The sequence below is a fragment of the Carassius gibelio genome, chromosome B22, assembly GCF_023724105.1.
Source record: "Carassius gibelio isolate Cgi1373 ecotype wild population from Czech Republic chromosome B22, carGib1.2-hapl.c, whole genome shotgun sequence".
NCBI classification, from domain to species: Eukaryota; Metazoa; Chordata; class Actinopteri; order Cypriniformes; family Cyprinidae; genus Carassius; species Carassius gibelio.
In genome coordinates, this window is record NC_068417.1 from 26,935,415 (window position 1) to 26,946,276 (window position 10,862).

Consider the following 10,862-nt stretch of genomic DNA (forward strand, 5'->3'; position numbering starts at 1 on the left):
ACTTTTGGATAAAAGTGTCTGCTAAATGCATAAATGTAAAAATGTAAAATGGAAACATAAATAAATATTCTGTCGAGTGCAACATCTGTAGGATCATTGAAGAAAGGAACACAAGAAGATTTTATTTTGAGAAATGTGTTTAAACATAGCTTTCACCCCGTAACATGTTTAATTGAGTTGCTTAACACAGGATGATGTTTACACATCACTTTATACGAATCACGCGTCACATTTTATGAATCACCATTCACATTTGAATTTCAGGTTCGGACTGTGGAAATGTTCTTCAGTGTCAAGTATGAATAGCTTATAATGAAAAAACAGGTTTAACAAGCACCAGATGAGTTGGAAACATAACATTTGAAGTCAAACAAAGCCGTACCTGCACGCTTTGTAACTGTTAATATGTTTATCATAGAGAACAACACACTGAAACTGAATTTAAACAGCGTAATACTGATTTGCACCTTAGTTTGATTAAGTAAAATTGGTCAAATATTGTGAAAATGAGAAATATTTTTGCACAAACATGTACCTTTCTCTTTTTGACAGAGCTTTAAACATTTTTAGTCACAGAGAATGATCAACTTTGACAGTTTAGGTCGGCTGTGACCAAATATAGCACCCACCAGAACTAGAGGACTGTATTTTTGACTTGATTGTCATCTCCATGTCAAATCCAAATACCTCCTCTCCAAAAAACATTTAATGCAGAAGGCAGTTCAACTGCTGAAGTTTTCTAACATTTTGTTTCTTTTAGAAAAATGTTTGAAAAAGAAAAAAAATAATGAAACTGAAATGGAAAAATGCCTGAAAATCGAGCCAACAGTCTCAGGGAGGACCCATCTAAGGGGCGTACATGGATGGATGTTAAGCGAAGCCGGGAGATCATTGTGGTGTGTTGATCAACAAGCGTCTGGTTGTGTTGGGAAACCCATGTGCAGGTAATTGAGTGCCCTGTCAAAAAAGAAAAAAAGAGGCATTTTGGTGACTATATCCTGTAGGAAGCAATAGCAGAAATGCTTCCATTTTTCTCCAACTGTTTGCTTACCTTTGCTATACGTCCTGTTTATCATCATTGCAATGCCCCTCCTGTTTGAGTGCGTCGCCCTCACTAGTTGTTTCCTCCACGTGAGCCAACATGTCAGCCATCAAAGCCTCCTCCAGTCGCTTTCGCACGCTGTACACCAGCTCCTCTTGCTTTCTGCGAGCATTGAATTCAACTGTATCATTGTACTTGCATGAACTTCCACACAGTGATACACTGCGTCTTTCAGAGGGTTGAAGTACCTGATATCCTCGTCTGTGACGATGAAGGCCTTGCAGAGAGGCTGAGCCGTGTTGAGCCACACGCCGGGGTTCTTCTCCACAGCGGCCGACAGCTGTCCCGTGATGGGGGCCGCACTGGTGTGAAGAGCACTGGCAATAGCTGACAGCAGGGTCTTATCTGTGCAGCCAGGGCCCACTCCTTTAGTGACGTCAGATATGATCACATTCATTCATTTTATTAGCATCCTTTCAATTAATCTTTTTTTGACATATTTTAGATGTCATATTATGATGTTACAAGAAAGAAATAGAAATAAATTAATACTTTTGTTCAGCAAGAACACATTAAATAGACAAAAAAGTGAAAGTAACGATATTTATAATGTTCGAAACGATTCCTTTGTCAAATAAACAGCCTTCTTTTGAACTTTCTATTCATTAAAGAATCCTGAAATATCATGTCTTCATTAATCATTATCTTCTGGAGCTGCAAATCAGCATATTAAAATGATTAGCGAAGGATCGTGTGACACTGAAGACTGCAGTAATGGCTGCTGAAGATTCAGCTTTGCATCCCAGGAATAAATTACTAAATGAATTTAAATGGTAATAATATTTCAAAATATTGCTAATGTCAAATAAATGCAGCCCTGGTGAGCATATGAAACTGTTTTCCAAAACATCAAAAAAACTAAAATCTAGAAAGGTAGTGTATTATATATATATATATATATATATTTTTTTTTTTTTTTTTTTTTTTTTTTCAATAAAATAAAAATCAATTTCAATTCCTTTATTCTTAATTAATTATCTTAATTATTATGTATTTAAAAATAATTTTTTTTAAATAAAATTAAAATGTCAAATAAACTGTAAAGCAAATTTAAACTCTTTATAAAGTTCCCCGCACCTGTAAAAACAATTTGTGCGTGAGTTTTTATTGCTGTGCTTTTATTTTGACACTAGCACATTGTCTTTGAAACTGAATTGAGTGTGTCCACCTGTTTCATGTTAGTGAACTAATTCTTGAGTATAAATACCCCTCTGTTTGATCCTTGTCTGCTGTTGTTTATTTAGACTACTCTGGCTTACTTTCGATTGGTTTTTGTTTACTTATCTCGTCTTCTTCAGATTTCACAAAACGTACTTGAATATTGACTTTCATTTATTCTTGATAAAAATAAACACACTTAGATGAAAGTCTTCATCTTGCCCCTCTGGAGGTACCTTGTAAGCCTTTGGGGAGCTCCATTGTTTTCACCAACTCCTCTGCTATGTCAAAGGCATTGAGGCCACTCAACTTCTTCTCCCAAAAAAGCTGTAGACGAAAAGTAGATTTGCATTGCGCCACTATGACAAAATACTGTTATTGCGAATAAAACCTAGACTAGACGAGTGTTACCTGTCTGGGCTGGTCAATGGCCTTCTGTGGGTCTGTTTTAACCTTGTTGCTGGGGTGGTTGGTGACTTTTGTGACGGGTTGTTTGAAGATGGAGGCTGTCTGTCGTACTGGGAGGGACGTATTCAGGTCGGGTTTGCTCTGTTAAATATATAACACACTTTACTAAACTGGTTTTGATGGGAATCGCTGGTCTTTTCCTGGATATTGTTGCAGGTAGACCAGCTTGACCAGTAAAACTGGCTTGAAAAGGCCTTAAAGAAATAATGAATGAAAATTTGATTGTCATGTCACTCGCCCTAAGGCTATCCAAAATGCAGATGAGCTACATTTTTAGCATTTAGCATTACATCACTTTCTCACCAATGGACCCTCTGCATTTTGAGTGGGAGCCGTCAGAACAAGAGCTGATAAAAGCATTGCAAGTAATCCACACGACTACAGTCCATCAATTAACATCATGTGAACTGAAAAACTGTGTGTTTTTGCGAAACGTATCCATCATTAAAGGGATACTCCACCCCCAAATTAAAATTCTGTCATTAATCACTTACCCCCATGTCGTTCCAAACACGTAAAAGTTCAGTTTGTTTTCGAGACAATTTAAGATATTTTGGATGAAAACCTGGAGGCTTGTGACTGTCCCATAGACTGCCGAGTAAGTTCCACTGTCAAGGTCCAGAAAAGTATGAAAGATGCCATCAGAATAGTCCATCTGTCATCAGTGGTTTAACCGTAACATTATGAAGTGAGGATAATACTTCTTGTACACGAAGAAAACTAAAAAAATGACTTTATTCAACAGTTCCTCTCCACTATCAGTGCAGTGCGGCTGACACAGTATAGCGTATGCCTGCGTACTGCTCAGATTCTCCAAGATGGCTCTACGGTGATGTGGGGAGAGACAGAGGAAAGGAATTGTTAAATAAAGTCGCTATTTTGGTTTTCTATGTGTACAAAAAGTATTATCGTCGCTTCATAAGGTTACCGTTGAATCACTGATACTTTTCTGGACCTTGACACTGTTATTTATTTGGCAGTCTATAGAACAGTCACAAGCCTCCCGGTTTTCATCCAAAATATATTAAATTGTGTTCCGAAGACGAATGAAGCTTTTACGGGTTTGGATCGACATGAGGGTACGTGATTAATGACAAAATTTTAATTTTAGGGTGGAGTATCGCTTATCCCTAAAGTCATTTTAACTTTAAAGTGTCACTTCTAGCTGAAACTTGAGTCCATAATTCATAATAACTCTTCCTCTAGTGAAAAAACCCATCCCGTTGTCTTCTTACATCAACATATATTTTTTAGAACGGTTTTTAAACAGTGCATATTTCTCTCCTGTTTCAGCCAAGATTACCTTTTCAGTGGAGAAAGCATTAATATAGATAGAAGACTCTTATTTTAGCTGGAAACAATGGTTTGATATTAGCAGCATCTTAAGGATGGATTTGTTATTACAAATAAACAGCTTTTGCTTCACAGGATGTTATCTGATGGACAGGAGAGGTGTGGATTACTTGTGATGTTTTTATCAGCTGTTTAGACTCTCATTCTGACGGCACCCATTCAAAATGCAGAGGGTCCATTGGTGAGCAAGTGATGTAATGCTAAATTTCTCCAAATCTGTTCTGATGGAGAAACAAACTCATCTACATCGAGGATGGCCTGAGGGTGAGTAAATCTTTGGCAAAGGTTCATTTCTGGGTGAACTATTCCTGTAATTTGTTTTAAATGCCACGCATTTCTTCTTAAGGAATCACTCTGCAGTTATAAATCTAGGATGATGAATATGTTTTCCTGAATATTAAAATGGATGTTCAATTTTTTGATCCTCTGCAGTCCTCTCACCTTAGTCTGGCTATTGTTGTCATATCGGGGTCTCTGTCTGTTCTTGTTCAGTTTGCTCATGAGCATCTTGCCTGTTCGGAAATCAAAGGAGCTGAGATCCATGGAGTTGCCAAGGTAACGGGCCAATTGAGGCTTGCTCCGGAACTTCTTCCCAGTGGGGCTGGTGAGGGCGAGCAAAATAGGACACATCTCAGACATTTGATAAACCCGGTATGGATGCACATTTGGAAAGAGAATGGGTTATGATGACGGCAGTTGCATACGGATATTAACACACCATATACGCAAACAATAACATGCAACTTGGAAAGAATACTGATAAATCCCAAGCCTGTGATGACGAAATGACAATGTTATTAGACCATGAACACTGTGAGGACTAGAAAAGCTTTCTGCCCCTCAACACTGACAATTATGACGGCATTAAAATCACATTCAAAGTGTAATTTTAATGCTTTAAACACATATGAATTGATATGAATTTTGAATGCAAATAACCTGTTTTTTAAATGTACAATTAAATCTAAAAGTAATATGTTTCATTTAATATTGCATAATTGCTCTAAGAGGAGTATGTGCGCACAGAGAAAAAAAAGATACTATTCTTGATCTACTCTCACTTTTAAACATATGGATGAATACATTCCTGTACTCTGTTTACTAGGGTTTTCAAAGACTTGCACTAGATGACGTCCTTTTAAGTGCCCTAACAAGCTCTCGTCAATCTTGTCTGTCAAATGTTTACATTTGATTCACATAGTTTGAGATAACAGTAATCCTGTTTGTCTAGATCTCAGCTGACGTTCTGCACTATGCAGTTGCAGTTCTGCTTCTGAAACCAACCCAGTCCTTTAAATCACGATCCTCTGTTAAAAGTTAGTGGACACGGGTGTGATGCGAAGATGAGTTCACTGAATACTCTGCATGATGACACCATGAAGATCTCGTGCTTGTTTCAAGTTCATGCACAACTCTGGATAAACTTTTTGGGGGGGTTTAGTCGATGGCTCTTCAAGCTTGTCAAGGCGTGCAAACATATAACAACATAGATGGTTTTTTAATTAAGTAATACGATACCACAAACTATACAAACGACCTGACTCCCCCCTCTCTCGCCTCTGTTCTTCCTCTTCTTCCTCACCTCTGCTAAAGAAAGAACAGTCATGTCTATTTATGACATGTTGTTGACTGGGAATCCTCGGAAAATAGGTTTATTCAGACCATGAGACATCATTTGTTCAACTTAACAGTTGACAGTGGTATAGAAAAATGGAATAGAGATCCACACGAATCATTTTTGGTTCTTCAGGTGCCATAAACGGTGTAAAAAGTAAACATTTATCATAAAAACAGTGCATGTAAACAAACACATTACTAGACATATTGCCATTGACAAATTGTTTTTTTTAATGGTTCTGCCGAAACAGGTTAGTGAATCATAAATGAAACGATGCAAATTTCACACATTTCTTCAAAGTTTTGAAAATTAATTTGGCAGAAAAAAAAAAAGTTTTATTCAGAGCGACAATACAAACAATCGTGAAGTTTCTGAAATGAACTGAACTGATGAATTTATAAAACTTCTTTCAACAGACACTATTTGTTCAAACGAATCTGACTTGTCAACACAGATAAGATTCCTGACTCGCTTCTTAAATCATCATTTGAACAGCTTGTTGGTTACCAAAGTCAAAATAAGTCTACTTTACTGTAAATTCTTACCACTGCAGACAAAGGTGTTTTTCTGTACATGTATTCATTTACTTACATTTAGTGCACTTTCTCTCTCTCTCCTTCAGCTGATATTTAGTTCACTTTGACAAACTAGTGAAATAACTTTTTGTAATTCTAAACCGGTCAAGCCGAATCATTAGGAGGGAAAAGGAGCCATTTCAATTTGCATTCGATTCACATACTCAACTGACATGCACCCCCACCCTCTTCTGAAATATAGCACACAAAATCCTCTCCACAGCCGGGCCTACTTTTACATGACAAACCTCCTCTGTACTCCGCACCTAACACACATGGCTTCCCTCCTCAATCCCAGCACTCGCGTTTTTCGCGCCATGAGACAGTCCAATACCTGACATGCTTATTATCTAATGTTTAACTGAATTATAACTACAAAAGACGTATATGTAGCAGAACATTGCCTATTTTCAATAATGTTGCTTTGTCACTTTGCAAAACGTTCCGCTGTATCGTGGCCTCATCACTTCTGCTCAATAAGATTCCTCCGCTTGGAAAATAGGCTACACTTATGCCTCATGCATCATCCAGATGTCATAACCCTGTAGCGGCACTCGTGGTATAATAAATGTATGCGTATTTTCGTTGCAGACAATGCTGCAATCCCGGCATCTCTTTGTTATCTTAAAACAGTATCATATTTTGCATAACCTCCACCAATTGTGAAAGTAAACAAACGCATTACCGGTAAAACTGGGGCATATGCACAAACATTGCTTTATCCCAAAACTGAATAGAGAACTACGGTTGGTGGAAATTACGTATCTTTTGAACATCGTGCGGTAAAATGGCAATCGCGGAGCGATGCTGCACCTGGTCAAGCGACGTTACAACAAGATTGAATAAAGAGTTTATTTAGCAAAACCATTCGCTTTTTTCATGTTAACACAAAACACGCTTCCGAGTAACGTTACTTAATTTGGTCTGTTCATGCATGTAGCTCTGCAGGCCGCTGTGTTGCTATTACATTAATGAGTTTATCACACGCTATGCGCGTTTTCTTTCTTTAAGACCATCGCCGATGAAAGCACTGCGCAAACTAACGTTAGTAGCACCGGCAAACCCCAGACTAGTCGACTCAGATAAACAAAAGCGATCGCTTAGCTCCTAAACCAGCAGGATTAGAAACGCAGACGCGATTTAATACGTTTGCGGTTTTAAATCGGCTATACTTACTCGTTTTTCTCCATCTCGCATTCTCTGTTGGTGTCGCCTTTTTTGTGAATGTTAAATCCCCCTCTCTTCCTCTACACTTTCTCTCCCCTCCCCCTTCAATGAGACAAATGAAAGACATTATGCCCGATTAGGGCTGACAACGAGACAAAGCCCTGCGGTAGTCGGGTAACCATAAGCCACATGGTGACAATACACTTGTTTTGTTTCATGTATCAAAGATTCGTCGTATTATTTAATCGAAGAAAATGTATTTACACAGTATACAGGTCATTTTACTTCTATGTTCTAGGCTGTGTGAATTAGCTTTGTTTGTTGCGTAGGCTACAAAAAATCACCATGGTAACTACTGATTTAGTTACTGTTAACCTGTATCTTGTTTTTCAAAACCAAGTACGATTTTATCGTCGTATTATAACTATTTCCTTCAGTTATTTTAAGTACAGTTCGATACTTGTCCTCTAGGTTCCTGTTTAAGAAGTTGTACAGTAGGTTTCCGTCTTGTGGGATTTTAAAGGTCCTGCAGGAAATCCCATACGAAAATCCTGTGGGATCGGGATGGAATATATGTGCATAGGATTATCTTTTGAGGATTCTGGGAGAAATATCTTTTGGCGGAAACCATGGTTATAATAGTAACATTTTTGTATGGGTGAGAAAGCAAGATGCCTCCTCAAAGCTGCTTTCCATCATCATGAAACCTTGCTTTTATAATTATTCAGTTTAGACTTGTACTAAACTCTGATAAAACTAAAATGACGTGCTTTTCTAAATTAAGGAACACAGAAGATGCTTGTCAAATTGCTACACTAGATGAGGAAGTAATTGAACGAGTATCAGTCTATAAATATGTTGGTTTCCTTTTAGAAGATAATTTGTCCTCCAAACAGCATATAGAGGGTCTAACAAAAAAAAATAAATAATAATAATAATAATAAGAGTAAAGTTGGGTTTCTATTATAGAAACAAAGGCTGTTTCTCGTTTAGTATGAGAAAAATACTTATACAAACAACGTTTATGACCATGCTGGATTATGGTGATATTTTAAACATGCATGCAAATAAATTTTCTTTGAAAACGCTGGATTCAGTATATCATGCAGCACTAAGATTTGTAACTAATTCCAATTTTCATATTCATCATTGCATATTGTATGAGAGTGTTGGTTGGCCATCTCTGTACAAACGCAGGCTGGAGCACTGGTATATTTTTCATTTTAAGGCCATACTTTGTAAACTGCCTGCTTACTTATGATCTCTCCTGACTCTTAAAGTCACTACCAGGAAATGAAATCTTAGATCATATGGGCAAATCATGTATGATATCCCACGAACGCGAACTGGCTTCGGTGAAAGTGACATTAAGGTTTATGCACATTTTTCCTGGAATAAATTGCAGAATCAGCTCAAATTTTATTATTTACAGACAATGACACAATTTAAAATCAGGATAAAGGACTATTTGAGTACTATATGCACATGTGCTGTTACTGAGTGCTGCTGTTGATCATTTTGAGATGTTAAATTTTTTTTTTGTTAAATGTTTGTTTATGTATTTTTTTATATGGAACTATTCCCCTGTCTTATCCAGGACTCCATTGAAAAGAGATTCTGAATCTCAATGGGATTATTTCCTGGTAAAATAAAAATAGCAATATTTATTAAGAAGTACAAGGAATATGTAAAAACTGTCGCGTTAATTTGAATCCACTCGCCTAAAATAAATGTAATGACACGTGTATAGAGAAATATCACCATTTATTCACAAAAGTAACGCAATATGGATGTGCCACGCATAAAACTAAACCATTTTAGACTCCCTGTACAGACAACAGCTTGTAAGCAAGACTGATTTACACACAAACAACATTATAAGATATTTTCAACACAAATATAACACTGTGGCAGATCTTCGATCTTTATGGCTGAATGTCACATCAGCAGCGCCGCCTACTGGTTGGTCAAAGCATCAGCTGTTTGTTCCCGGCTAAAATGCACAGCAGCAGATTTCCAGAGATCTGGTCAACTAGTCGTCCTTCTTGAATTTGCCTCTGATGTAGGGAACATAATCCATGATCAGCCGCCAGTCTGTGAAATATACAACAGCCAGGCCACCAACTGTACCCCATCCGAGCAGCGTCGGAACCCTGAAGTGCGTGAAAAGAAATAGTATGTCAAAAAAATATGTAATTACTCATTAATAGCGAGATATTCTAGAGTTATGAGAGTGGAAACACATGCTGAATGTCAGACGAGCTGCTTGACTTTGAAGTCAACATCTTGTTCTACTTAACTGATTATTAAATCAAAGATGAACTTACCACGTTCTGGCAATGGAGACATATTTGGGTCCGATCCGCTTTATTATTTTTTGCATCACTTTCTCTCTCTCTTTCTGTGTTCAAAAGGTAAACAAGTTCAAATGGCTGTTTCAGGACCCCGGGCTGTCCGTTATAAGCCTGATAGAAAAGTCTGGAAAAGTGCGGAGACTGTATTTGGTTCTTTTACTGTCTATGGTTAAAACAGACACTAAAACAGAGTGTGAAGAACATAGCCAACATTTTAAAACAAGGATTTGCGATGAAAATGGCATAAAATGCTGGTATTGTGTAATTGTCTTGAATAAAACTTATTAAATGCACAGGATATCGGCAACAAATTATTATTATTATTATTATTAAGCCCTTTTCACCCAAGCCCTTTTAATTTTCGCTAAATAATTTATTATTAATTTATTTTTCTATTTACACGCATGCGCCTACTTGTCTAATGCAAATATGTATTGTTTTTCGTCTTTTGTATGTTAAAAATTGTATAAAAAAAGAAAAGTAAAAGGAACACAAATGATTTTGTTAAAATAGTCTCTTAAAATCTGGGCTTTTTATCAGTCCACCTACAAACAAAAGTTCTTAAGTTTGGTTACTTAAGAGAAAGATCTAGAAGAATTAAAAAAAAATCGATGTAGCCTATAGTGGCATAAAATCTTTGAAAGATATCGGGTTTTCTCTGCAATTTGACTGATTTAAAGGCATATATATATCTATAGATATATATATATCTATATATCTATAGATATAGATATATATATATCTATATCTATAAATATATATATAGATATAGATATATATCTATATCTATATCTATCTATCTATATATATATATATATATATATATATATATATATATATATATATATATATATATATATATATATATATATATATATATATATATATATATATATATATAAAGATCGAAAAAAAAACACCATTTAGGCGGCAGATGACGTAGCTGCATCGCTCTTTTAACGAAGAGAAAGAAATCGTCCATTAGTGTGTGGACGTTATAATTATCGTTCTCTCAGTCAAAATGGTCCTTATTTCTCTTTACCCCAAGCATTTATCGACAAAGACAC

The 10,862-nt window shown here is 36.5% G+C and overlaps 2 protein-coding genes across 5 annotated transcripts; both read right to left on the bottom strand.

Annotated features, from left to right (window-relative positions):
* Positions 1-88: 88 nt before the first annotated feature.
* On the bottom strand, positions 89-7,596 carry mbd3b (methyl-CpG binding domain protein 3b). 4 transcript variants are annotated; one of them, XM_052589171.1, is made up of 8 exons: positions 7,451-7,545; positions 5,600-5,668; positions 4,523-4,682; positions 2,672-2,809; positions 2,497-2,587; positions 1,291-1,447; positions 1,052-1,204; positions 89-957 (listed from the first exon to the last, which is right to left on the bottom strand). In XM_052589171.1, the coding sequence occupies exons 1-7, from the start codon at positions 7,462-7,464 to the stop codon at positions 1,057-1,059; spliced, it is 777 nt and encodes a 258-aa protein (XP_052445131.1). In that variant the 5' UTR covers positions 7,465-7,545; the 3' UTR covers positions 89-957; positions 1,052-1,056. The 4 variants fall into 4 exon arrangements, with proteins under 4 accessions (XP_052445131.1, XP_052445129.1, XP_052445130.1 ...); XM_052589169.1 differs by having other exon boundaries at positions 1,291-1,468; positions 7,451-7,544; XM_052589170.1 differs by having other exon boundaries at positions 1,291-1,468; positions 5,600-5,665; positions 7,451-7,517.
* A 1,592-nt stretch (positions 7,597-9,188) lies between these two features.
* Positions 9,189-9,849, bottom strand: LOC127988073 (cytochrome b-c1 complex subunit 10). The gene is made up of 2 exons (XM_052590587.1): positions 9,769-9,849; positions 9,189-9,594 (listed from the first exon to the last, which is right to left on the bottom strand). Exons 1-2 carry the CDS (start codon positions 9,822-9,824, stop codon positions 9,474-9,476), a joined length of 177 nt encoding a protein of 58 aa, XP_052446547.1. The 5' UTR covers positions 9,825-9,849; the 3' UTR covers positions 9,189-9,473.
* Between the last annotated feature and the right edge of the window lie 1,013 nt (positions 9,850-10,862).